The sequence below is a fragment of the Electrophorus electricus genome, chromosome 11 (genome assembly GCF_041902795.1).
Source record: "Electrophorus electricus isolate QZ-2024a chromosome 11, ASM4190279v1, whole genome shotgun sequence".
Classification (NCBI taxonomy): Eukaryota; Metazoa; Chordata; class Actinopteri; order Gymnotiformes; family Gymnotidae; genus Electrophorus; species Electrophorus electricus.
The window spans coordinates 172079-200014 of record NC_137507.1 but is presented as its reverse complement, the minus strand read 5'-3'; the positions used below and the strand labels follow the sequence as shown (position 1 = coordinate 200014).

General features: G+C 40.6%; 3 protein-coding genes across 11 annotated transcripts in view; all 3 read left to right on the top strand.

Annotated features, from left to right (window-relative positions):
• Window positions 1–13271, top strand: part of septin4b (septin 4b) — a 39819-nt gene extending 26548 nt beyond the window's left edge. For 2 of the 5 annotated variants that reach the window (XM_081723598.1, XM_035528461.2), the window contains exons 2-11: window positions 5009–5105; window positions 5193–5279; window positions 6206–6329; window positions 6414–6548; window positions 6874–6991; window positions 7089–7190; window positions 7650–7746; window positions 8037–8199; window positions 9082–9181; window positions 10907–13271. In XM_081723598.1, coding sequence (XP_081579724.1) covers window positions 5096–5105; window positions 5193–5279; window positions 6206–6329; window positions 6414–6548; window positions 6874–6991; window positions 7089–7190; window positions 7650–7746; window positions 8037–8199; window positions 9082–9181; window positions 10907–10969 — 999 coding nt within the window. In that variant the 5' untranslated portion in view covers window positions 5009–5095 and the 3' untranslated portion in view covers window positions 10970–13271. Of the gene's footprint in view, window positions 1–511; window positions 2176–3404; window positions 3528–5008; window positions 5106–5192; window positions 5280–6205; window positions 6330–6413; window positions 6549–6873; window positions 6992–7088; window positions 7191–7649; window positions 7747–8036; window positions 8200–9081; window positions 9182–10906 lie in introns of those variants that run through there. The other 3 variants (XM_081723597.1, XM_081723596.1, XM_035528457.2) reach the window with 3 other exon arrangements.
• Window positions 13272–19989: 6718 nt separating this feature from the next.
• On the top strand, window positions 19990–21890 carry apoa1b (apolipoprotein A-Ib). The gene is made up of 4 exons (XM_027030652.3): window positions 19990–20008; window positions 20415–20467; window positions 20651–20795; window positions 20955–21890. The coding sequence occupies exons 2-4, from the start codon at window positions 20425–20427 to the stop codon at window positions 21550–21552; spliced, it is 786 nt and encodes a 261-aa protein (XP_026886453.1). The 5' UTR covers window positions 19990–20008; window positions 20415–20424; the 3' UTR covers window positions 21553–21890.
• Window positions 21891–22180: 290 nt separating this feature from the next.
• Window positions 22181–27837, top strand: LOC113590491 (T-box transcription factor TBX10). Of its 5 annotated transcripts, none has more exons than XR_014126226.1 (8): window positions 22181–23493; window positions 23897–24068; window positions 24327–24428; window positions 24916–25120; window positions 25401–25556; window positions 25691–25793; window positions 26351–26475; window positions 26784–26921. XR_014126226.1 is itself a non-coding variant. In XM_027030645.3 (8 exons), the coding sequence occupies exons 1-8, from the start codon at window positions 23313–23315 to the stop codon at window positions 26978–26980; spliced, it is 1197 nt and encodes a 398-aa protein (XP_026886446.3). In that variant the 5' UTR covers window positions 22181–23312; the 3' UTR covers window positions 26981–27837. The 5 variants fall into 5 exon arrangements, 3 of the variants coding, with proteins under 3 accessions (XP_026886446.3, XP_081580116.1, XP_081580115.1); XR_014126225.1 differs by having other exon boundaries at window positions 26351–26499; window positions 26784–26918; XM_027030645.3 differs by having other exon boundaries at window positions 24949–25120; window positions 25691–25758; window positions 26351–26499; window positions 26784–27837.
• The last annotated feature ends 99 nt before the right edge of the window (window positions 27838–27936 follow it).

The window sequence follows — 27936 nt, the reverse complement described above, 5'->3', positions numbered from 1 at the left end:
ATCGTCATGTCCTATATTCTCTCCCGATGTGGACTGGTGTAGTTTTTTATCATTCCACGTTGCTGAAGTATTTCAGCTGACGATGAACAAGACTTTCTCTAGCATGGTGGAAATACTGAGCATGACCAGAAAAAATGTCTTTCTAGGGCATGTTATTTTATCAACAAATGTTCTTGAGTTTTGCCTGTGGATCTGCTGCTAGAAGGACCTCAAAGCCCATAATTCCCTGCTGCTGGGTCCCAGTCTCCCTCACTTCCTTCAGTGTTTATTTCCACTGCACAATAGGGCCTTTGAGAGCAGTAGAACATCCTACAAACAAAGCGCTCGTGGGAGGGAGATTTTGTAATAAGCCTAAAACAAACATTTGAAGAATTTGTGCGGTTGATAGTTTATTTAAATAATGCATGACTGCATAATTGAACAACATACAGAGTGAACAGCCGGGATCTGCCCTCTCCCTGAATGGACCTACGGTTGGTGGTGTTATGGGTCTGTGTGTGTGTGTGTGTGTGTGTGTGTGTGTGTGTGTGTGTGTGTGTGTGTGCTGACCTAGGGATGGCGGATGGTGGTGTTATGGGTGTCTGTGTGTGTGCTGACCTAGGGATGGTGGTGTTATGGTTGTGTATTTTGTGGAATGTTTGTGTGTGTATGTCTGTGTCTGTGCTGCTACTACATACACTGTATTCACATGTGTCACATATGTATCCTCCTACACATTTGGTGTATGAGAACACAGGCTTATGTTTACACACTCCTAGTATCATTCTTCCTTCACAGAGCTCTGGGTCACAGTTTTCCCAAAATAACATTTAACAGCATTATGCGGTTTATGAGATTGTTTTCAGATGACAGTGTGACACAGCAGTTATTGAAATGGGAATTTTGCTCCCAAATTTGGATTAATCTAAAGTAAATTAGCCTTATCTTAAATGTAGCGAACTACTAGTACATGACCTTACTGAAGGGCATTGACAGTGTCTGTGTCATCCAGATCTCCAGCACCATCACTACTGCCTGGGGTTTCATTTAGCCTCAGCTGCTTTGAGTTCTGAGACAGGCTGACAGCCTTTCATGTTTCTTATCAAGGAGGCAGACACTCCTCTAACATGGGAACCCTGGAAGTTATGAATGCATTGTGTTTCCCTGAGCTTATGCTGTGGAGAGATTTGGGGGAGATCTAGTAGATCTTAATGCTTGGGAGAGATCTGGGGAATCTAGTAGATCTGTGTCTGATCTTTCTCTCTCATTCTCCCTCTCATGTCTGTAGGCGCAGTGCTTTTACATGACTGTAATCACACACTTGCATTGATGCATTGTTTCACTGTGTTGCCCACTAAGCATGGTGAGACTTTCCACTATGTGGGAAGAAGCTGATCTGGTTACAGGAGTGACTTCCTGCTACGGTCTGCTGAGTCTGTTGCTCTCTCTACAGCTCCCACCTCCTGCTACAACAGCCAGGTCATTACATGGGCTTTCTGGAGCAGTGATGTGTGGTTTAAAAATTCACACAAACAAAACACACAGTGGACTTGGCAGGTAGCCTGTAGGGAAAGCACTGTCAGCCAATTCAGCCACTTTACTCTCTGTGTAAGAGAAACACTCCACAGCCACTTCACTCTCTGTGTAAGAGAAACACTCCACAGCCGCTTCACTTTCTGTGTAAGAGAAACACTCCACAGCCGCTTCACTTTCTGTGTAAGAGAAACACTGTCAGTCAGCCGCTTCACTCTCTGTCAGCCTCTTAGTGCATCATTATTTGAACTTCTTCCACCTCCATTGACAGTACCATTAGCAGTACCCTCTAAAGCCTAAAGCTGCCACGGATTTTGTGCCATGGTTACTGGGTTGCATGTGAGTGTTCCCTGGGAGACAAATATTAGTCCAATTATACTCATGCTTGCATTAGCAGTCTGGACCTGATGGCTGGAAGGCAGTGGTGGACGCTGGGATTGATCCATGCCTGGGGCCACAGGGAAGCTCAGTGAGACTGAAGGACACTGTGACCCAGCACAGGCGTGTATAAAAAAGCAGAGCATCATGTCAGCGCCATGCTCGGAGCAGGGGAAACAGAGCTGGGGTCAGACTGGCGACTGATTTTATCAGTTTCACCCTACCAGAACTTCTGCAGGTGAGCTCTGGAGGGAGATCTCAGAACGCTGAAGGGATCTGAACAGGGTGAGACCTTCTGATGGGTGCACGGTGCTTTCTTTCTCTTCTTTTGTTGTCTTGTGTGATAATTTCCCTTTTTAATCTTTGAATGAAAACAAATCCTGATGTTTCAGAAAAAGAGACCTTTGCAGGCTTGACCTACTCAGAGACTTTGTCAAGGATTAAAATAGGAAGTTTCTATTTCTAGCTGACTGAAAAGTAGGCTGAGAGCAATTTTTTGTGCCATACTGCATTTGTGCGAGAAGCATATGTATTCATGTTGGGATTAGTGTAGGTGCTTGTGTGCTTATGGTTTCATATGTCTACTTTACTTGTTAAAGCAGCAGAGCTATAGATGTAGTATTGAACATGGTCTTCAAACAGGTCGTGTCCTGTGCTGGTAAAGGAGGGAACATTGATCAAACTATAAACACACTGCAGGCCAGTCCTGTCTGCTTCCCCTCAGCTCCACATTCCCACAGAATGATGTGTTAAGATTTTAATAAGGCATTTTATTTATAGAGCACTTTGTCTTCAAGTTAGTATTTGTAGGATATATGGAGCACATTTTACTGCCATATTTTTGTGATTCTCTAGTTTTGCAAGGTTTTTATAATCTTTCCTATAATGGCCTTAAAAATGAGAGAATAAGACACCTGGTCCTCAGTCCAGGTTGTCCCTCAGTCAAGATTGTCCCTAATGAGCATCACTGTTGCTTCTGCTCATGACTCTCAGCTTTGCTGTTCTACAAGGAATCTGTGGGCTGTGTATGAATGACTCCAGATGGTAGTTATTGACTTTTTCTGGAAGTACGTATCTATAGTCGATTCTGTTAATTTCAGATTCCCACCGTCTGCTTTGGTTGGTTTAGAATATTTTAGGAGCTTGGCAAGTTTGCCTGACTGTACAGTCTGATGAAATTAACAGGACTGGGCTTGTAGGATCTTGCTCACATATTCCTTATTTCCAGTCTGAGTGCCTCATGCTTCAAGGTGTAATTCAATCAGGCAGCTTGTAGTGCTTTCTCTGGCATCTTTTTAATTTCCAAAGGACAGATCTAGACCCCTTGCATTTCATTTATTCTGTGAAGATTTAATCATTTCATAATTTCATCTTTTTTCCTTCTCTTCTTCATCCATCCATTCCACCCAAAATGACTGTGATGTAATCGGCTCTCCGCTTCGTCTTAATCTATGTCCCTTTCATTGGGACTTTTCTCCACCCTCTGCCCTGACCACACCCTTTCCTGGTTGGAGATGGCAGGTTGGACATTAACCCCCATAGTAATGGAGGACAGTGTCCATGACGCAGGCTCCCTCTTCAGTGACGAGGACTGTGCATCAGCTTCCCCTGAGCCCAGGGAGGTGGAGGAAGATCAGGTACTAACAACCCTGTTTAGAGCAGCACAGTTAATATTCACACTTCCACCCCACCTCCCTCTGACTGTACTCTGCCTCCCTCTGACTGAACCCTGCCCCACACATGAGACCATCCTTTAACCAGCACATGAAACCATCCTTTAAACAGCACATGTTTAAGTCTTTCATGCCATTGCTTCAGGAGTGTTGTTAATGCAAATATTCTTTCAAACATTTATGCATTAGGTAGATACTATTAACCAGAACAACTTCTAATTTCAATCATATTACAGAGGCAAATGTAGACTCTTACTGGAATAGCATAGTGAATTTGCCCATTCAAGGGACTGAACCACAGTCCCGTCAGAGGGGAGGTAGCACTATTACCCACTACACTATACCAAAGGCTACACTGTCAAACAACACTGTAGTTGAACTTGGCCTCTTGTCTGATGGTTCATTTAATATTCATCCATCCTGTTTAACTAACTGCACCACAGTGATTTATTTATAGTGACTGAGATATGTATGCAGTTAACACTCTTCACACTGTTCAGAGTATCCAGTATTCCAGTATGCTCCAGTATTCCCTGGGGTCATTTTGACCTCTATAATTTTGCTATAGCAGCTTTGACCTGTGGACTCCTCAGGGCAGGTCTTTAGTTAGAGAAGCAGCAACTATCCCAGTGACTCTTGGTAGTCAAAGTTCATGTGAGCCAAACTTTTAAACCTGAGTAAGACTCAGGGTCAGGGTCAGACAGGCAGGCAGTCTAAAATATGGCCTTATTATTTGGAATTTCTTGCTACATATGAATGTGTGAACTTGGCTTGGGGAAAGGAAGCCAGGGTTTGGACTTGACATGGCAATAGAATTGATTCATATTTCACTTTGCTATTCTGTGTATACAAATAGTTTTACAGTAGGCAATGTAAACTCACTCCAACTATGATCATCCATGCTGTGCTTAATCTGTGCCTTCCTTTTAGGTACAGATCAGTTTGGATCTTTGCCTGTCTGCCTGAAACGCTGTAGATGCCATGTGTTTAACATGTTGGTGGTCCTTGGGATGTTTGGAATTTGGTATAATTAAAGGTGGCTGCACTTCTGTGCTTTATAAACGTCTTCATATGAACCAAAGCGTGTCACCATGGCTTTCCTAACCGCAGCTAGACTCCAAGAACGTGGTATTGGCTCCAGCTTGGTTTATTCAATGTACAGTTCATTGACTAGGCAGGAATAACACAACAGCTGTGATTCACTGTGTTTGGAGTGCTGAGGAGTTGGCAGCTGAAGTGAATACGTTATGTAATGTTAGTAAAGTTCTCTTACAGATACGCTTTTGGCTTCTTTCTCCTATATGTTGCTAAATGTTCAGTGTGGATTATGCTCCTAAAAGTCTCAGGCTCACTCAGTCTCTCTCTCTCACTCTCTCTGTCTCTGTCTCTCTCACTCACTCTCTCTGTCTCTTTCACTCTCTCTCTCTTTCTTCATTTGTATTTAGGACCAGGATAAAGAGTATGTGGGATTTGCCACTTTGCCAAATCAGGTGCATCGAAAATCTGTAAAAAAGGGTTTTGACTTCACACTGATGGTAGCAGGTAAAAACAAACTCCTCTTGGTATAATAAAGTGTAAAACCATAAGAAAGACTGTGAATAATCTCTGATTTTTATTCTGAAACCTTAGGGGAGTCTGGTTTGGGAAAGTCTACTCTGGTCAACAGCCTCTTCCTCACAGATCTTTACAAAGACAGAAAACTGCTCAATGCTGAAGGTAACCTTAATATGATGCTTTTCTGTGATATATTGTTTGCCTCTCATTGCTGAAGGGCTTTTTTCTAGCTTTGCACGACTTCAGCCCTGCCTGTATTGAACCGTCCTTGCTGTGCAATTCATCCCAGCTGCTGCATGCCATTCTTTTTGTAGGTCACTTGATGTCATCTTACAGTTGTTAAGTGACATTCGAATGACGTGGCGATCATCACGGTTGGTAGAAAGTCGTTTTCGACCTCTGCCAGTCTGTAGCTGTTGTTATTCCATATGTTTGCTGCTTGACCTTGTTCTTATGAACTGCAATTTGAAAATTTCAAAATAAAAGCAACTCCCTCTGCCAGTAAAGCTACAATTGAACCCTTCTTTTCCTCAAGAACCTTTCTTTTCATTCTTTTGGCATGGTCTGTTGCTGTACACTTTGACTACACTTACTTGTTTTGACTACACTTACTTTATGGGTGCTAGCACTGCTTTTCCCATCCCGCTGGTTCTATAACAAGATAATAGTGATGACAGCAGCAGTGGTTTTTATACTGTTGCTCGTTAGAACAGGATTTTGTTAAGGTGATCACCTATTCAGCATCTCATTAAGTAGAATGAGGTGTGTCTGTGAAGGAATTCAACACTTGTACAATTGAATGGAATGGCTGCTGTACATGTGGAGATGCTGATTTAAGAAAAAAATTGGAGTGTTTTTTTCCAGAGCTGTGTGTGTGTGTGTGTGTGTGCGTATGTGTGTGTGTGTGCGTATGTGTGTGTGTGTGTGTGTGTGTGTGTGTGTGTGTGTATATTTATAAATTTTATTTCATTTTTTTTTTACGGTGTTGCGGTTAATTTGAGACAGGAAAAAATTTGACTCCCAATAGTATCTATCTATCTCTCTCTCTCTCTCTCTCTCTCTCTCTCTCTCTCTCTCTCTCTCTCCAGAAAGGATTACCCAGACAGTGGAGATCACCAAACACACAGTGGACATTGAGGAGAAAGGTGTCAAATTGAAACTCACCATAGTGGACACACCAGGCTTTGGAGATGCAGTCAATAACACAGAATGGTACATATAAGGAAGCACTAAGGCTTTTGGACATATGTGTTTGTCAGTAATGCTTAGAACTGGTGTGCATTTGTGCCCCTTCAGCTGGAGGTCAGTGGCAGACTACATTGACCAGCAGTTTGAGCAATACTTCAGAGATGAGAGTGGGCTGAATCGCAAGAATATTCAGGACAACCGTGTACACTGCTGTCTCTATTTCATTTCACCCTTCGGTCATGGGTAAGAGAACACACACATACACACACACACACAAGAAATCTGTGGTATCATGCTTTCAAATCATTCATGATTTTGAGCTGTGACTCAGTGACTTTTATAAAATTTCACTTACAGGTTGATGTCGCCCTCTATTGAAAAATGTTTAGTAATTACATCTGTCTGAAAGGTCACCTTGCTCGTAAGATCCTCCAAGATGGAATATGACTCAGCAGTTAACCTCTGTTTCAGTGTTTCAGTATATCTGCCCATTCTCTCTCTAGTCTGTACATGTGAAAGCTGTGTGTGAGTATGTGGAATACGAGCTGATCTCTCTGTCTGGCCCCAGTCTTAGGCCTTTAGATGTGGAGTTCATGAAAGCGCTTCATGAGAAGGTGAACATTGTTCCTGTGCTTGCCAAAGCAGACACGCTCACGCCCACCGAGGTCAAGAGAAAGAAGACCAAGGTAGGTCCCCCACCTGCGAGGGGGAGGGGCTTCCCCTGTCTGGTGTATTGTTTTGTTCAAATCCATGTTTTTTTCACATTTTACCTGGATTGCACAGATTCAAGAGGAAATTGAGCAATACGGGATCAAAATCTACCAGTTTCCTGACTGTGATTCAGATGAGGACGAGGAATTCAAACAGCAGGACCAGGAACTGAAGGTGCAGTTTTATTGTTGAAGGGGCAGTTTTATGGTTACAGGAGCAGTTTTATGATTGAAGGAGAAGTTTTATGGTTGAAGGTATAGTTTTATGGCTCATAACTACCCACTACCACATGCAAACTACCCACTACCCACTCAAACTACCCACTACACTACTAATAATGACCCATTACCCTACTCATAACTACCCACTACCCACTCAAACTACCCACTACCCCACTCATAACTACCCACCGTAGACTGGATATTATATGGCTTGTACGGCATTCTCAACAGTGAAGCACACTGGCATGGCATGAGTGTTGGCATGGCATGAGGGTGTGTGCGTGCGTGTGTGTGTGTGTGTGTGTATGTGTGTGTGTGTGCCTCCAAATTTATATCTGAGATGGAGAACATAACCTGCTGAATTTTCCCATAGCTGTTTTCTCTTCACATTCCTCTCTACTGCCCTCTGCAGGCGAGCATTCCATTTGCAGTCATTGGCAGCAACACAGTGGTGGAGGCGAAGGGGCGTAGGGTTCGTGGTCGTCTCTACCCCTGGGGCATCGTGGAAGGTACAGTCTGAAATGCTATTCCTGATTCTACATCCACTTCTAATGTATTCCAGAATGTTACCAGTTTATTGTTATAGTATATCCCCTACACCCACCACTCAACCCCACCCATCCCCCACTATATATATATATATATATATATATATATATATATATATATATATATATATATATATATATATATATATATATATATATAATTTACTAATTTACTGATAAGGGTTGCACGTTGACTGTGCGTATGTATGTGTGTGTGTGTGTGTGTGTGTGTGTGTGTGTGTGTGTTATAGTGGAGAACTCTGCACACTGTGACTTTGTGAAGTTGAGGAATATGTTAATCCGGACACACATGCAGGACCTGAAAGACGTGACCCGAGAAACTCACTATGAGAACTACAGAGCACACTGCATCCAGAGCATGACTCGCATGGTAGTGAAGGAACGGAACCGCAAGTACGACACACACACACACACACACATACACACATGTACACATACATGCACACACATGCACACACACACACACATGCACACACACACATGTACACATCCATACACACACATGCACACACACGCACGCACACACACATGTACACATCCATACACACACACACACACACACACACACACACACACACATACACACATGTACACATACATGCACACACATGCACACACACACACACATGCACACACACACATGTACACATCCATACACACACATGCACACACACGCACGCACACACACATGTACACATCCATACACACACACACACACACACACACTCACACACACACGTGCACATCCATACGTACACATCCATACACACACACAAACACACACATGGGCACATCCATATACACATACGTACACATCCATACACACACACACACACACACACACACGTTCACACGTGCATGCACACACACAGACACATATATACACATAAACATATGTGCACACACACACGTGCACACTCACATACAGACATGCATATACGCACTATACACACAGACACACCCACACTTCAAACAGATAAAGATTAAGGCAGTAAACTATTATAGTAATTTGAGAATACATAGTCAAGACATAGCCCAAGGGAAGAAAAAGAAAATTACAGTGACAGAAAGCTAGATATTGTAATAACATTTATTACAATATCTAGCTTTCTGTCACTGTAATTTTCTTTTAAGCATGTAATACTTTGGAATTAGTGTGTGTGTGTGTATACATGTGTGTGTGTATGTGTGTGTGTGTGTGTATGGATGTGTACATGTGTGTGTGTGCATGTGTGTGTGTGTGTGTGCATGTGTTTGCTCTTTTTCCCTATGCAGTAAGCTAACTAGAGAGAGTGGCACAGACTTCCCCATTCCCATGGTGCCTGGCGAAACGGATGCAGAGACAGAAAAACTTATCCGTGAGAAAGACGAGGAGGTAGGAGCCTCTGCCTGCACAGCTAAGCACAGACCCCCTCACAGTCTGCAAACAGAGCAGACTGTTCGACCCTCCTCTGACCCTCCTCCAGACCCGCCAGACCCTCCCTGCGAGCCCAGCCTGGCAGCTTCCCCACTCACCCCCGCAGACAGGTCCAAAGGCCTAAAGAGCTTTTATATAGCCATACAAAATAACAAGGATCCTTATTACAGCCTAGGGTGTACAGCACACCAATAGTACCCCCTACTGTCAGCATTAGGAGTTATGTCCTACTAGTGTATCAACAGTGCACGTGTACCCAACCCCCTTAAATGTCATCAGATTATTTTGGATTACAAATGACACAAAGATTATTCAAACCTAACCCTGACCCTAACCCTATAGATAGGGTTAGATCTATCTATCTGTGCCCACTAAATAATACATTTACTAAATGTTTTTTCTCTATAAGAAGTTTGAAGTACGAGTCAATTAGCTGCTAAACGTAATTTATCTTATCTCATCTTAATTTAGCTATCTGAGAAACAGACCATGTGACCACTCATTTGGCTGAGAAATAGACCATGTGACCACTCAGTGCTTGAGTTATAAACCATGTGACCACTCGGTGGCTGAGTTATAGACCATGTGATCACTCGGTGGCTGAGTTATAGACCATGTGACCACTTGGTGGCTGAGTTATAGACCATGTGACCACTCAATGGCTGGACATAGAACATGTGACCAGTCAGTGACGTATAAATTTGTTACAAAGCTAAAAAGTTACAAAATCTGTTAATATTAATGATGATGCATTTTTGATTGCAGAGTTGTGGCAAGCAGGTAATTAATTAATAAAACAACTGATAAATAATTAGAAAACCATTCATTTAAATGAGATGGTAATTCTAAACTGAATTTTAAATTTTGTTTTCTCTGAGAAGTTAATGAACAAACTAATGGACAGAATCAGAGGCCCTGACGCGTTAGTCCCACAGTACATTACTACTTAAATTATTACCAAAATTACTGGTAGAAAACATTGCTCCATGTATTTAAGTTGTCAAGGTGATTTTACATTAAGGAGTTCCTCTAGGAGTCATCCACACTCCACAGCATAATGTCAACGTTCTTCATGTCCATTTTGGAGAGATACTAAAATCTGAGAGGAGGGGGAAGAATGACCTTTCACCCTGTCCCTCTGCTCACCTTGTTAAGAAACATGTTCTGTTAATATTAACTGTTCTGGAATCATTAAAATCTTCGAAACTGCTCTTAGTATGACAATACACTAATCATCAGTGTTCACAAGCAAGACCACTCTTCCTCCACAGTGTGTGTGTTTTGACATTATTTAGAATAAAATGCTCATTTAAGCCACGTTTTTGAAAATAGTTGTTTTATTCCCATTTGCTAACATAGATCAAGTTTCTGTGTAAAAATAGGGCAGTGTGCAGATCGTTAAAATCCCAAATCACCACACTGCATTCAGCACGCACACACACTCAGTATGGTTCAGAATATTCAGAAAGCTAAAATGTGATGTTGTATTGATTGTATAGTGGTGCAAAGCAAGCAGTATTAATTATATACCACCACTATGTTGAGTGCAGGCATTCCAAAGGTGACACAGACGTGCAGGCACACTGATCGATTGTCCAGTGACCTGTGCTCTGTTTCCTCTGCAGTCACGTGGCAGGCGTGTGACCCCTCCACGTGACTCACTGACTCTCTCTGTTTCCACAGCTGCGGCGCATGCAGGAGATGCTGCAGAAGATCCAGGAACAGATACAAAAAGAATCTTATTAACCACTGCAGACAGACCATGCCCCTTCCCCAGAGTTCTCCACCCACAGACAAGCTCCTTCCACCCCACTAAGGCTGAGATGTTACCCTGCTGGTAAGGTTAGGGTCAGGGTCAGCTAACCCTAACCCTAGAGCTGACCCTGACCCTAACCCTAACCCTAACCCTAGAGCTGATCCTGACCCTAACCCTAACCCTATACCCTTAACCCTAAAAGCTTACCCTGACCCTAACCCTCATCCTCCATTAGATGTGAGTGTAATATGGCTGGAGCTGACCCTGACCTTGACTCTAGAGCTGACCCTGAGTGTCATGATGTACCCTTGACCCCTGACTCTAACTCTAACCCTGACCCTAGAGCTGACCCTGAGTGTCATGATGTATCCTTGACCCTGATCTTGACCCTAACCTTGACCCTAGAACTGACCCTGAGTGTCATGATGTACCCTTGACCTTTGACCCTGACTCTAACCTTGCTGTACGTGCTTTACAGAATCCACCAAATGGCCATTTATAGTAACAAAGAAAAATAAAGCAAAATGGAATCCTCAAGCTTGCTATAATTTCAGTTGGTTTCTAGAACATTTTGCTTTGCTTACAGAACCAGGAATCGTGTTGTGTTTCCTGTGAAGTTGTGATGTCGAGGTCTGTTTTGTGTTTGTTACAGATATGAATACCATGTGACTCCTGCAGTTAGTCAGCAGCTGTGTAAGCAATAGTAGGACCTAGCAGGGAGTGTCCCTTCATTTACTCCAGTCTGCATATGCACAACAGAGTTCCCTGGAGTTTATAACAGCTTGATATTATACAGTCAAAACAATGCAATTATTTAATGTTTTAAACAGTGTGCTGTTTTATTTGTACAATTTTGTTAAATGAATGCATTTTGCTGTACTGCTTTTGTTTTTATTGCTGCAGAAAAACACAGAAACGGCTTCTTTGCATAAGCCTAAAATATTGTTTTATTTTATTACGAATGAAGTAATAACTGCAGTACTGTAGAGTAATAACTGAAGTACTGTAAATATTTTTGTTAACAAGGCTGACTTTTTTCTCTTCTGGAGATCATGTGACTGGTCTTGAGGTTTCATTAAATACAGCATGACAGTGTGACGAGTGAACTGAAGTCTCTTGATGCATACATTAGCAACACTAGATATACAGAGCAGATGCTAACATGAATCTGGACTGTTTACTTAAAGGTCATTATCTCTCTGTTAGTAGAAAAGGTTTATGCTTTCATGGGTTCATGAGAAAGCAGAGATCACCTTTACGTTTTATGGGAAATAGTCAGTACAATGACTGTGGTTAAGTGTGGTTAATGAAGTCATTAATTAAACACAGAACCTGAACATTTTATAGTTCAAAGAGCTTAACTTGACTCTTCTCAGACTTGATAGATTAGAAAATATTTCCTATTTATTACTAAAATAGACCTGAACATCAACCTTGAACAGCAACCCTGAACAACAATGGTGAACAAACTGTAGATCAAATCTGAAGTCCAGTTTTTCAAGTTATTCAATAGGATTTAATTTACAACAAGTAACCAATCAAACAGCCAGATTCCAAAACAGCCGTACTCAGAAACTAACCTCTGACTGGGGGTTAAAAAAACAACCCCTGATGCAAAAACCTATCTGTCAGAAAAACAACATATCTACTAGAGATACTGTTGCATTTTGTGAAACATTGTGGGGTTTTGCTTGTTTGTTTGTTTGTTTTTAGTGGGATTTTGTTTCTTTGTTTTGCTGTTTTATTTTCATTTTTTCATTTTTTCTACATTTTTCTATTATCTTTGAAAGGGGTCTGTGAAATGTCATTTTCACCCAATCAGTTAAGAACTGTACTTTAGATGGAGGGTATATTTACATTCTTTACAAAGACATTTCTTGATAAAATTAAAATAAGGTATTATAATTAATGTATTAATTTCTGACCTATTTTGAGTTGAGGCACATGCACATGGTCTGTTCTGTTCTAGATTTTGGGTTTATAGTTTTGTTTTATTATAACTCCATTATTTTAACTGGTTTCTAAGACTTGGTGGAACTGATCTGATTTTCATTTGTGTAATTGTATTCTCATGAGAATGCCAGTATGTGATTTCCGTTTCAGATCTTTTTAATGTGAACAGGACCTTGTTTGATTTTCATAAATGCATCCAACATATGGTTGATTGTGAAAATGCAAATAACTAGAGCATATTCTTTAAGGTAATAAAACTATTTATCTTCTCACATGGTTGCATTTACTTAATGAATCCACTTGCTAATGAATAATTAATAAAGGACACATTTAATCCAGGTTTATGGTTCGCGGTATCCTCCCACTCCTACCCTTTAAAGTTAAAGACTTAGTCTTGGGAAACATGCAGAAAGTTTATTTCAAATCCAAGAACCTGGACTTTTATTTTAGGTTTTTTTTTTTTAGATGACCTTTGATGCATTTTATAAATTGTTGTGTACCAATGCACCATCACTTTTCTCCCCAAATTACACTCCATTCAACTGAATCTCTTATTTTGTCATCGTATTGCTTCATCATTCAGTCTGTTGGGGTTTATCTTGGACAACGATGATTAACCCTATTCCTAACCCTAATCCTAACCCAAACCCTAAAACTAACACTAATCCCAACCCTAATCCTAATCCTATCGCTAACCAACCATAGATAACCCTAATGCTAATCCTAACCCTAACCCTGACTCTAAATCATAGGTGTAAGGCACTCCTCTCTTATCAGGCTTCAGCAGAACACCCACCACACACTGGTAACACAGGTAGAACATCCAACACCCACTGGTAACACAGGTAGAACATCTAACACCCACTGGCAACACAGGTAGAACATCCAACACACACTGGTAAGACAGGTAAAACATCCAACACACACTGGTAAGACAGGTAAACATCCAACACACACTGGTAAGACAGGTAAAACATCCAACACACACTGGTAAGACAGGTAGAACATCCAACACCCACTGGTGTCACAGGTAGACAAGCGGATTGCTCTGCACCTTTGCCCCAGTTCCTACAGCAAAGACCACAATGTGTAACAGTTATTGTGTAACAGGTCAAAACAGTTCCAACATCTGAATAAAATATCTCCTCTTCCTGCAGAACAAGCATGCACCTAACCCTAAACCCTAAACCATAAACCCTAAACCCTAACCTAACCCTAATGTTAAAGAGCAATTCCACATTCCTTCTGCAATGTAAAGGTTTTTTAAATCGGTTTATGTTATATTTATTTAATTTTATTTGACATATTATTTCCAAAATGCAAAGTACTATGCAGTAATGAACAAGTAATTGAACTTTCCTACCAGAACATTGTATTTGTTTTAGTTTGTTCGTTTGTTTTTGTTTTTATTTAGTTTTTATTTTATTTGTTTTTTTGGGACTCTGTACCAACCTGAGTCATTATGCCCCCTGGAAAAAGAGACAGTAATCTCCCCAGTGGACATGTGTGGGTGTTGTTTGCAAAGCAACTTTGTGGCTTCATGGGTTTTGGACATCATGAACTGCCAAGCTAAATATTAGCACTCAAACCCACAGGATCAGTTTGAATGCTTTATCGTTGCTCTCTATGAATGGACAAGGAAATGTTTTTAAAGTGGTTCAAATTTAAAGTAGTTCTAATTGTAGTAATCGATCTACTCAATACACATGTTTAAAATGCATGTATATTACATAGATACAAACAAATTAAATGTATACATTTGATGAACCATTTTCTGTTTTATTTTTTATATGAAAATGCCTCAGTGTACATATGAACTCATCCAAACTAAGATTTTTTTCTTTTCCTAACTGCGCAGCTATGCCCACTGCATAAACACAAGCTCTTTAAGGTAACGGCTACAGTACTGTGGGATATTCTCCTGCTAGGTGGTAGGTTCACGTCCCTGTTCTGTGTTACTGTGTAGGTGGTAGGTTCACGTCCCTGTCCTGTGTTACTGTGTAGGTGGTAGGTTCAAGTCCCTGTCCTGTGTTGCTGTATAGGTGGTAGGTTCACGGCCCTGTCCTGTGTTACTGTGTAGGTGGTAGGTTCAAGTCCCTGTCCTGTGTTGCTGTATAGGTGGTAGGTTCACGGCCCTGTCCTGTTTTACTATGTAGGTGGTAGGTTCACGTCTCTGTCCTGTGTTACTGTTCTCTGCTGATCAGATCATGAGTCACATGCAGCCACCACTGCAAATCACGTCAAAGAGTCAACACACATACCACATGTGAGCTTTCCAAAACTTAATTTGGGCTCAGAGAAGAAGAACTAAGCACTAAAGCCCTCTCTCTGAACTAAACACTAAAGCACTCTCTCTGAACTAAACACTAAATCCCTCTCTCTGAACTAAACACTCTGAACTAAACACTAAAGCACTCTCTCTGAACTAAACACTAAAGCCCTCTCTCTAAACTAAACATTAAGCCCTCTCTCTGAACTAAACACTGAACTAGATACTAAAGCCCTTTCTCTGAACTAAACAGTAAAGCCCTCTTTCTGAACTAAACACTCTGAACTGAACACAAAAGCCCTCTCTCTGAACTAAACACTAAAACCCTCTCTCTGAACTAAACACTCTGAACTAAACATTAAAGCCCTCTCTCAGACCCAAATGCCAGTGGCCTGAATTGATTTGTTCATTCTCTCTTTTGGCAAAACCCTGAATAAGTTAGACCTACTTAGATACAATTTGCAAAGCTCATTTATTATTTTTGCAAAACTCTAAACACATCATCATTCACTAAAACACATTTTTGCACTGTAATACACTTGTGATGCATGATGGTGAGCACAAGTGGCAGAGGTTAAACACAATTACTGTGTTTATTAATTAAACACAATTACTGCACAGCATAAAAGCCTCCAATATGTTAATGAAAAGGCAAAAAACTGATGTCAAAACTGACATTTTATTGAATTAAATGCATGTATATCAGCACCTTTTTATATTAAAAAAGAAAAAAAAATTACATAATATTACATAAACAGAATAAATAGTGAAACATTTACATAATTGGTCACATGTCTATAACAAAATATTTTATCAGATAGTTGCTCTGTACAGGCTGTATTGAGGAAACTTGAATGTTTGTTGGGTATAATCTCATTTTCGTTTATGCATTATTTATTAATTTCTTCAGGTAATATTTTGATCAAGTATTAACTATATCACTACTTTTACTGCATGCATATATTTATAACTGCACTTTCCCTTTCTGTTTTTGAATTACAAAATTGCCACAAGAGTGGAATGACCCCTGTTAACCCCCAAAACCCTCAAAACCCTCCATTCACCCCACAGCAGGAGCCTCTCAGATGACAGGATCCTTCAAACACATTAGACTGTGTGAAATAAAGCCAAAACACTGCCATTAGACTGGTAAGTACAGCAGATGTGGAAGGACTCAAGAGTGTGAGCCTCTCCTTCATTGACTGTGTCCTCCAGCACAACAGGGTGTGCATGAAGCAACTGTATATTTCCTTCTGAAGGTAACTCAGACATGTTATGTACATTAGGACAGAAACATTATGTATATTTCTGTGACAGGTTTCAAGGAATGTTTTTTAGGATTTGTCGAAAACTGTAACATTGTGTTAATACTTCAATAACAATAGTGTGATTTAGCTTGTGAATAAAAGTGAATTACCAAACAATAGTTCTTTTCTTCTACATTTGTGATGTTATGATAACATTTGAGAATCCTGATGCATTTGTAATGTAAAAGTCAGAATGAGATTCCCAGATTAGCAGAGGTCATATCAGACAGAGGTTCTGAATGTGTCCAGCCTGGTTCCTCTGCTCCAGCAGGGCTCTATGGTCTGGGTTTATGCTCTCCATAAGCACAATATATAATGGATACAGATGAAAAACAACACTGAAAAAAAACAGTGTGTGCATATGCTACCATATCAGCAACATAACTGTCTACAATCATCAACAATAAATCTATGTCTATAAAACTCAGCAGTAGATATCACAATAATCTGCTTCTGGACTTAATTTCCATTCTAAACATTACAGCACTGAGTCAAACTGAGGTCAGGATCTTCTGTCATTGTACATTTTTGCTGCCACAACCTTTTATTTGCCTCCTATTATGTCTTTATTAAACCTGCATAAGAAGTACATTTACTTAGATGAGTGACTATTCGAGTACCAAGAATAAGTACTGGAATTCACAGTTGAACACCCAGAAAATACAGAGCATTGTGAGAAACACATGGGCCAGAGGCAGATGGAAGGACAATGAGGACGTCAGTGGTGGACAGCCTGAGGGTGCGGGACGTTTGGCAGGAAGGAAGAGCAGCCTGAGGGTGCGGGATGTTTGGCAGATGTCAGAGCAGGACAGAAGCTGATCAGTGTACATTTATTCAGGCAAAAACATTTTAGTTACAGGTTTGTGATTGATGCTGATTACATAAAAACTACAGTAAAGCCCAAAACTGCTCTGTGTTCATTTGGGTCAACATGCATGACAGAACGGAAGCTTGTGGCTAAAGGGGAAAGAGGCCGTTTAAAGGACTGAGTTTGGTTTTTACCGGGCACTCCTGATTCACGCTTGGTTGGCTGCCAATAAGTAAAATATTTACTGTGCTGTATCCACAGATGTATTGCGTTGTACTGAATATGTCCACATGTATCCATGAGTTCCTGATCACCAAACATTCTGGCTTAGACCTTTATACATATCAGATAATTCCTTCTGAAAGTTTTTTTTTCTGTCAGTAAGATATTTAACAATAAGATTTATAAGACATATTGTTAAATATCTTACTGACATAGTGGGGACTGTCCCTCTCAAAAATGTACAGATTTCATGGAAATGGTCTGTTCATTTGTTCTGTACTTCTGTAAGTTAAATATTAATGATTAATCATAGAGCTGCACAACCCAAAGCTACTGCAGACCTCAGCAGGACCTCACAGGACCTCAGCAGGACATCACAGGTCCTCACAGGACCTCAGCAGGAGGACAGCAAGACCTCAGCAGGACCACAGCAGATCCTCACAGGACCTCAGCTGGACATCACAGGACCTCAGCAGGTCCTCAGCAGGACCTCACAGGACCTCATGGGACCTCAACAGGACATCACAGGACCTCAGCGGGACCTTTTGTGCACTAATTTAAGTGCCTTTTTCAGCCTGCCTTCAGTATAATTCACTTTGATAACAGTTCTTTCAGGTATAGAATTGAGTCAAATGATTCTATCAAATCTGAAGGGTCTCTGAGGTAGTAGATGAATAACAGGAACCTACTGAAACAGAATAATGATGTAGGTAGACTGCTAGAAGCTTCAGTACTAAATAACTGTATACTCATATACTCTTTCCTAAATTAATCTTAATGTTTAAAAAAAGTTTTATCCTTTTTTGTTTTTATTAGGAATGTTATTAAAATACATGCACACCAAAAAAAACTAATATAGATTTTTACAGATATTTATGCAATAGGGCCTAAAAGTAGCAAGATTTTTTAAAAATTGAAATAAATAATACATTATTTTAAACTGGGACTTTTGAGCAGGCTAAGGAATAGAACTATACATGAGACTTCTTTAACTTCTAAAGAGTGAGATGCCATGCCGTTCATTGAAATGGTAACACATGCATAATCCAAATGCACACAATTCATTATCATCTATTAACAAAAACCCCTGACTCAATATCATTTTACGTGTGTTAATCTAGATACAGCTACTCAGGTTTTGTTTAAAATATTTCCCAGCTGTTTGTAAAAATGTTTGAGGTCAAATTGTTCCACTGAGAAATGAAAACTATTCCGGTGCCAAACTCTTCTTGGTAGTGGAATCAGGCTGTGAACTCAACAATAATTGTCTCATCTTTACAGATTTGTAATTCATGAACTTGTATTGTTTGGTCATTTGCTTTTCGTTCTCTGTGGTCTAGTCCAACCATAAGAATGTTTCCTCAGATGCCAGTGGAGGTGTCCAACCATCTCCTCACAGGCCTCAAAGTACAAGCACAGCAAACAAAGCTTTTGATCTTTTAACCCATTTGTCAGTTTGGCTCAGCATACAGGGAAAGCTGGCAGGCTATTCACCTGCAGTGAAATGGTAGCTGTGTACCGTGCAGATTACGACATTCCTCCCTCATCAAATCAAGTCTGGACCTGATGCCCTTTCTAAAGCTCATCAGGAACGCTGTGGGGGAGCTCTGGACCTTTCATCCTGATGAGGAAACAGCAGAGTCAGAGAGAAAGAGAGCGAGAAAGAAATAGAGGGAGAGAGAGAGAGGGAGGGGGAATATAAAATGCCAGTGATTTGATCAAGGATTTAAGTGCATTAGAAGTGTTTGCTGTTCTGATTAGTTCACAAAACTCCCACTCAGACTGGCAGTCGGCCACTGGTGTCCACACAAGATCTTTGCACCAAGAATCAAAATATCAAAACTTATTTAAAGGATCTTTCTCCCTTATACACTTTTAAATTAATTCTTCTAAGATTTCAAAATATTTTATCAGTTGTTGCATGCAGAAACCCAAGTGTACTTTTAATGTGCAATCAGAGACACCCAGTGTGAGTCTGATGGACTTGTAGAGATAAGCCCCTATATTGACATGAAGATTAATTTGCCATAGAGACAAATGAAGCTCAATACTTTGATAGAGCACAAAGATTCAGCACATTTAGGAAGTGCTACAGTAAAAGTCCTTTTCGTAAGAGACTCATAACAGACTCATTTCGTAAAGACTCATAACATATTTCCTTGTGTTACATGAACTGTCAACATTTTTGCAATATCAGGTTTTATGTAGGATAAAAAAGAATTTATTCACATATCATCCTTGACGTAACACCAGACTGCTGCTTTGAGAGAGAGAGTGTCTTCATAGCACTATTCTGACTGGTGATAACCCCCCCACTCAGCTTGTGACCATTGAACCCAGCTGTTCCACTGGATCAGAGATGGGGGTGAGGTCCAGTTCACTCAGCAGTTCCCTCCCTCTTACAGGACCCTATAAAACAGTGGCCTTGTCTCACTTTCCCCAGTCTCTTCCAGACCTGCATCATCAACAGGTAAGCAGACGTTTGTGCTTGGAAAGAACAGAAAGGACTGTTAGAAGAATAGGACTGGACTGCTTTACAGCATTTCACTGAATTGTTTGGATGTCTACCAGAAAATAATACCATAGAACTGAAGATTATATACTGGTTAGGAGCTAATAAGGCTTTGAAAACATTGTAACTGCTGGTAGGCCTGTTTTATCTGGGAGGTATTCAAGTATACACTGAAATCTGTGAAGCAGGAGAGTGAAGGAACTGAGAATGTTCTTCTAGTGCTTACACAGTCCTCTTGCTGTTCTTTCTGTTAGAGTTGCTCATACTTGCATTTAATTGCAAAATGCATTATTTTGTAATGTTTTATTGTGAGATTTGGTTCTTCTTCAGAGATGCTGACTTCTCTCTCTTTCTTTTTGCTTAGCAGACACATCATGAGGTTTGTGGCTATAGCACTGGCCATTCTGTTGGCTGCAGGTAAATAATGTTCCTTGCTATAATTGAAATTCACTATTCAATACTTGTGTTTAAACATATATTAAAAGCTCCCTTTTTAAATCTTCCATGGCCAATAGGATGCAGTGGTATGTGGAGTGTGTGTGGGGGCAGGGTGAGCTGAAGGTGTGACAAGCCTGAGTGTTTCCTGATCCATGTGTCCAGGTTGCCAGACTCATTCTATACAGGCTGATGCTCCATCTCAGTATGAACATATCCGGTCTGGAGTTGTAACTTTCATGAATCAAATAAAGGAAAACTCAAAGCAAGCTATTGATAAGCTGGATGATGGTGAATTCAAGGACCTCAAGTAAGAGAAAGTCAACACTCTTTCCTCTCATTTAGTGAACCCTAAAGCCTCCATCTTCATGCCTTGTGGATTCCAAATTAATTTGAGAAGCATTACATGAGTTGCAATAACAGAATGACCTCTGTGACTTGTTTTGCCTCCTTTTTATCTCTTGTATAGGGTGCAGCTTCACAAGGGCCTGGACATGGTGGAGAACATGCTCACATCTGCCTCTGAAAGCCTGAAACCAATCAGAGATGGCATTGGCCCCACTGTGGTGGACACCGTTCATGAGGTCTATGATAATGTGAAGAAAGACGTGGAGGAACTGCGCACAGACCTGAAGCCCAAATGCACAGAGTTACGCACTGTGATCAAGAAGCACCTGGATCAGTACCGTGAGAAGCTGGAGCCAGTCATCACAGAGTACCTGGAGAAGAAGCGTGAGCAGCTGAAGGAGTTCAGCGAGAAAATGGAGCCTGTAGCCAAGGAGATGAAGGTGTTGTTTGTCACCAATCTGGAGGAGACCAAATCCAAGCTGACCCCCATTGTGGAAACCATACGTGACAAGGTGACGGCTCGTGTGCAGGTGTGGCAGGCCGTGATCAAACCTTATATCGATGACTACCGTGAGCAGACTGGAGGCTTCTTCAAAACTCTACAAGAAGACTTTGAATCTGGAAAACTCCAAGAGAAGTTTAGCAAGGTTGCCAGTGAGCTGAAGCCTCAGCTGGAGGGTGTATTTAATACCATCCAAAAGGTTTTTGAAAAGGCATAAAACATCTCAGTCATTTTGCTCTCTCAGACATCCTGAAAGGTTTGTTTTTTCTACCAATCCATTTACCTCCAGGCCCTGTCAGCAGTAATCAGGTCTGTAGGGTCTCATAACCACATGGTCTTTACAGGCAGTTGTGCTGCCCCATGCATCTCCTTATTCACATACACTTTCCATTCACATGATGCAGGCTAATGTGGTATGAAGACCCTCCGTCACATGAGTTCATTCCAGCAAGCAGATGTTGTGGAATATTCTTAAATGCCTGGTCTTTTGCTGTACTTCTGTGTTGTCAAAAAATTATGACAAAAGAATAAATAAAAGAACACTGTTTCATACTAGTCATGTCTCACGTGTGTTCCTTTATCTGATATTTCACAAACGAGAAGTATGAGTATTATTATTAATAATAATTATTATTAATAATAATAATAATAATAATAATAATTATCCACTAGACAAATTAAATATTTTGTTTCAAGTTTTCTATTTTCAGCATGATTCTATGTAGCTTTAATGTGCAAAAATATATTTTTTAGAACTTTATATTGAACCCATAACTGGATAATTACTAAGATTGTGCTAACAATGATCATTAAAGGTGAACAAGAGAAGATTTACACACAAAACCATGAGCAATAGTTATAGTGTTGATGAATGAGTTTATTAGAGTAATACATCACTAAGACTGGGCAGATCTGTCCTTTTGTTTCTTAGAGACCTTGCATAGATTAGATTTAGTGAGATGGATGAGATGACCTCGTGAATTACCTCAGGCAAAACAATTTCAACACTAACCCATAATCTTTTGCTTTATGACCACTAGTCGGAATTTGAGGACCAGAATTTTTTTTAGTTTTATCCAACATTCATGTTTAAGCCATCACATCTTCCTCCTCCAGAGCAGGTAACCCACAAACAACACAAGATCATTTTATTTGACATGAGATCTTATCTCATAGCATACAGTCTAGGCCATTTCCATCAGCTTGGCCTCAAGGTCAGTTCATTTCTGACAGTCAGTGAGAAAATCTGCCTCTGCCTCTGATGAGGGTGAGTGAGGCTCCTTCCACTCACAAGGGATAAATTACCTAAAAGTAGCATTTTATTATTAAATGAGCTTTGAGGTCATAATATTTTGTTTAAATTCTACAATATTCTCCAACATTCATACAAATGGTCTCCAACATTTTCACTTCAAAAACCCCCAGCAAATGTTTTGTTTAATAATCTTTTGGAAATACTAATTATCAGACAGTCCATTTATAATTCTGATAACCACCATATACTATTTGTGCTGTATCTCCCCTTTTATGAGCCTCTGAAGAGAGAAGATGATGTGGACTATTGTATAAAGTACATGTAGTACAACACATATGGTATGTTAAACCTGCCATCGTGTCTCCTCATAAGCAGGAGAATATGAACTGATCTATCTCAGCTTGCCTTTAGGCTGCTTGGAGGCCTGTTTGTTATTTATTTATTTAGCAGTGACCGAGGGCACAGCTGAGAGTGGGGGGTTATTGAGGATCTGGCTCCCCAGTGTTCACTGTGGGTCAGAGGGCAGCTCTGAGGCTGAACTGAAGTCCAATTAGCTGTGTGCTGAGTGCTGTCACTGGATATCAGGGACATTTGATCAATTGATGGTGTTCTCTTTTCAGTCAATATTCGTGGGTAATATTCATGTAATTAATCAGTACTTGATCTTAATGTGGGGTATGACTTGCACTCCTTGTCTCTGAGGTACTCTGTAGAGTTAGTGAATGAGATTTTGGGTTGAAGTATATAAACCTGGCCGGAGAGCCTTCAGTCTGCACAGATCTACAGCCGGACGCCTGCCTTGGTCTCCGCAGCAGGACACGCACAACTGGAGCTTGGACATAACTGGACGCACAGCCGGGGCACAAGTAAACAGATCTGAACCAACACAAGTCTGGATGGATGGTAAAGCTGACCCTCCCTTTCTACTTGTCTGAATATTGTGGCTCATATAAGAAAACCTGGCAATTCAATTTTATTCAGTTTTAAATGTTTTTGTTCTATTTATAAACATCAGCTGCCATGTCCAGTGGACCAATAGAAATGGAATAAAATGGTTTAAAATTCCCTGGAAATGGCTTAAAATTCCTTGTAGTGAAATCTTGTAGGTCCACTGGCAGATTTTAAGTTAAGAATATTTTTTCTTTTCCTATGAAGTTCTGTTTTTTCAGATTACTTATGACAGCAAATAACTATACTCATTTATATCTTTATTTTTAAATTCTACATACTGTGAAAATGTAATGACAGTATTAATGTAATACATACGTTTTTCCTCCTGTAATCTTGTCTCTGCCTTGGCCTGCAGTCTCTGAGCTGAGCCAGACCTGCACACCAGCTCTGCCTTGCGTTTCAGAGGACATTGGCACATGTGCCAAAGCACCTCAGGTAGCAAGGGTCAAAGTTCAACTAGAGACGTATAGCCTTTGGCAGCAGTTTGACCAGCTTGGTACTGAGATGATCGTCACAAAAGCTGGGAGGTTGCATCAAATAAGTCATCTTTGTAAAAATCTCTATATGTTATGCATGGACAGTAATGTGTATTTATAATTTGCTAGTCATGTGGTCATTAGAAAACAATATTTTTTAAATATAGCACAAAAGAGTTTCTAACATTCTTTGATTAATCATAATTGATCCTTATTGACCAAATTTTCTGCATTTTAAACAGTGGTAGTGAGATTGTGAGTAAGTATTACCACTTTCTTCTGGTGTCTTTTCTCTCTGTGTTCCAAAAGGAGAATGTTCCCCACGTTTCAAGTGCACATCTCAGACATGGACCCTACAGCAGAGTATGTGCTCCTAATGGACTTCATTCCTGTAGATGACAAGAGATACAGGTACTGATGCATAGGTTTGGGTTGGGGTTTGGGTTAGGGTCAGGGTTAAACCTAGGGACGCTAGACTCTGGACTCGTGATCTGTAACACCTTGGCTTCCTCATGTACTGTAGAGAGATCCCTACATCCCAGGCTAACTGCATTGTAGTGGAACCAGGCTAACTGTACTGTTGTGGAACCAGGCTAACTGGACACATGTACTGTAGGGGAACCAGGCTAACTGGCCTGTACTGTAGTGGAACCATGTTAACTGGATTGTACTGTAGTGGAACCAGGCTAACTGGACTGTAGTGGAGCCAGGTTAACTGGACTGTCGTGTAATGGAACCAGGTTAGCTGTACTCTAGTGGATCCAGGTTAACTGGACTGCAGTGCAATGCCCAGTCACCTACATGTGCCTGTGGCTGGGTCCAGCAGCTGAACAGCATGTGATCTAAATTGTTAAAATATGTTACAACTCATATTTTCCCGCAAATGGCGTGTCACCAGGATCAGGAGAGCTCGTGGTTTCTCCTGCCATAGGTACGCCTTCCACAGCTCTTCGTGGCTGGTGACAGGACGTGGTGATGCAGCTGTCCCAGGAAGAGTCCACTTCCACCCAGATTCTCCAGCACGTGGCTCCCAGTGGATGAAGCAGACCGTCTCTTTTGACCGCCTCAAATTGACCAACAACCTGCTCGACGATAATGGCCATGTAAGTCACAGACACCTGCACAGACATGCATTAACACATGCACAGACGTTTATGTACAGGGGTGTGTTGAATTCAGACGTGTGTGTACAGGGGTGTGTTTTATTCAGACGTGTGTGTACAGGAGTGTGTTTTATTCAGACGTGTGTGTACAGGAGTGTGTTTAATTCATACGTGTGTGTACAGGGGTGTGTTTTATTCAGACGTGTGTGTACAGGGGTGTGTTTAATTCAAACATGTGTGTACCAGGGTGTGTTTAATTCAGACGTGTGTTGCTGTACAGATCATCCTTAATTCGATGCACCGCTACCAGCCGCGGCTGCATGTGGTCCTGGTGGACCCGCGGACGGATGGGCAACTCTCCCCTCACCGCAACTTCTGTACCTTCTTCTTCCCAGAAACACGCTTCATCGCTGTCACCGCCTACCAGAACCACAGGGTACTAGAACACAGATTACAGGTTTCTTAGTAGAAAAGGATAGTGAACAAAATTGTGAATAATAATGAAAATGTTTTTTAATTTGTACTAAAATATTGTAAAGGGAAACTGATCTGTTTCTCTTTAATCTACAGATCACACAACTGAAGATAGCCAGTAACCCTTTCGCTAAAGGGTTCCGGACCACAGACTCTGACACCTGGTACCATCATACCACCATACAGACCCTGATAACTGGTACCATCACACCATCATACAGCTGGCCCTGATTATCAGTATAGTAACCTTATAAAGGTTGTAATGTATAACAGTTATAACAGTGTTGTAATGTGAAATGTTACTCAATTCACAAATTATCCTTAATTTGTGAGCTGCTGTAAATTCCAGGGTTAGGGTTAGGATTACAGTGTTAGGGTGATGGATTGGGTTAGGGTTAGGGTTATAGTGTTAGGGTTAGGGATAGGGTTAGGGTTACAGTGTTAGGGTTAGGGATAGGGATAGGGTTAGGGTTAGCTATAGGGTTAGGGTTACAGTGTTAGGGTTATGGTTACAGTGTTAGGGTTAGGGTTACAGTGTTAGGGTTAGGGTTGGGGTAACAGTGTTTGGGTTAGGGTTACAGTGTTAGGGTTAGGGCTAGGGTTAGGGTTAGGGTTAGGCTGAAAATACTGTATGTTACAAAACCATAAATTACACATCTGAAATCTACATGACAGGGCTAAAGTCAGGCACTAACTGTGCAGAACTAGTAAGGCCAAGCAGCTCTAGAATGATCCTGGTGTTCCTGTCTGGGATAGGCCGGCTGGAGGTGCCAGAGCTCGGATCACTCAATCCCCCCTGCTATTGCCCCCACGAGAAGGAAAATCCATGAGAGGAGCTATCAGTCACCCCCAGAGGACAACAGCAGAACAGCATGTCAACAGTGAGTCTGGTCTGCTCTCTACAGGTCAGCCTGATCCATTCACTCTCTGTGAGAATAACATATGTCACATAAACATAAAGAAATGGAAATGATACTGATATGTTTTAACTTAAGTTAACAGATCTATAATAGACTAAAGAATGTTCAGCAAAAAATATTATCTTTTTTTTTTTTTTTTTATTAAATGTGTAGTCCTAGTGTCATTTGGGAAATAAACAGGAATAGCCATATCTTAATCTTTATCAGATGTTAACTGCTTCAAATCTGTATCACAAGATTTCATTCTTGATTTTTCCTTTCTGTAACAGAGTACTCAGATCAGCATAGTCTGGCCACCCCGTCACCACACAGTGAGCTAGTCCTTCCATTTACTGAGGAAGCAGCCAGTACCACTCAGAGGATGCGAAGCGATACAGATTCTCTTGCCTATTCAGCTTCAGTTGCTGTCCCCTTTCACTGCCAGTGGGAGAGTCCAGAGAAACAAGAGAGAGGCCGACTAGGTTAAGAGGAAATCCAAATCCAGACTCAGCATGGTTATTCTCAAAACTGTTTCACTGTCTGCCTCAAATATGGCACCCCTTTACATCCTTCACAGCTTAGGGCTTGTCTCTCACCGCAAATGTGTTTTTCAGCCTTATGAAATAAAGGGATCTAAAATCAAGAGGTCTTTTTCTTTGGAATTAGTTAACATTGTATTAAGCAATGCAGAATATTTAGTCTAATTACCATAGATCCAGGACTCTAAATTGAACAAGGACTCCAACCTCTGGTCCTTGCTAGTTTTGGAACTTTTTGCCTGGTGTCTTTAATTCTGAAATTGAATGTGGAAACAGTGATGTTCTGATCATGTTCTGGTGGAGAGTAGCCTACATAAAAGCATGCTTTGTAATCTAGGCCTACAGCAACAAACCTGGTGCTCAATTTACCTCAGAGCAGCTGGCAATGGTCATGAAATTGTTTGTTACACTAAGGGAGGTATGCCAAAATAAAGACAGCATATAAAATAGTCGATATAAAATGAAATAAGAATATAAAAGCAAACGCAATGTGAAGCTAATTACCATATGCATAATTATAACAAGCAATGGGGTTTATTACTTTATGTGAAGTAATTCACTTTTCCATGGTGTGGATCTAACATTTTTATCTTTTTACGGCCCTGCATAGATCATCAAAATGCTGTTAATGATTGTAATTTCATGAGTTTAATTTAAATTATGTACATTAATATTAGAGGTAGCCTATTCAGTAAGATTATAAACCTAATAACTGATGAGAATGAAGAAAATAACAAAGTTGAAAATACCTTTTCATACATTAATATAAATGAGATTTCTGTGGTGGGGTTGAATTCTCACTCCTCTGAACAACGAGTACATTTTAGAGATAATTTGTCAGCCTATTTAAAGAGCATAGGAGATATAGATCATATAAAAAAATGAGATGTATTAGCCTACACGC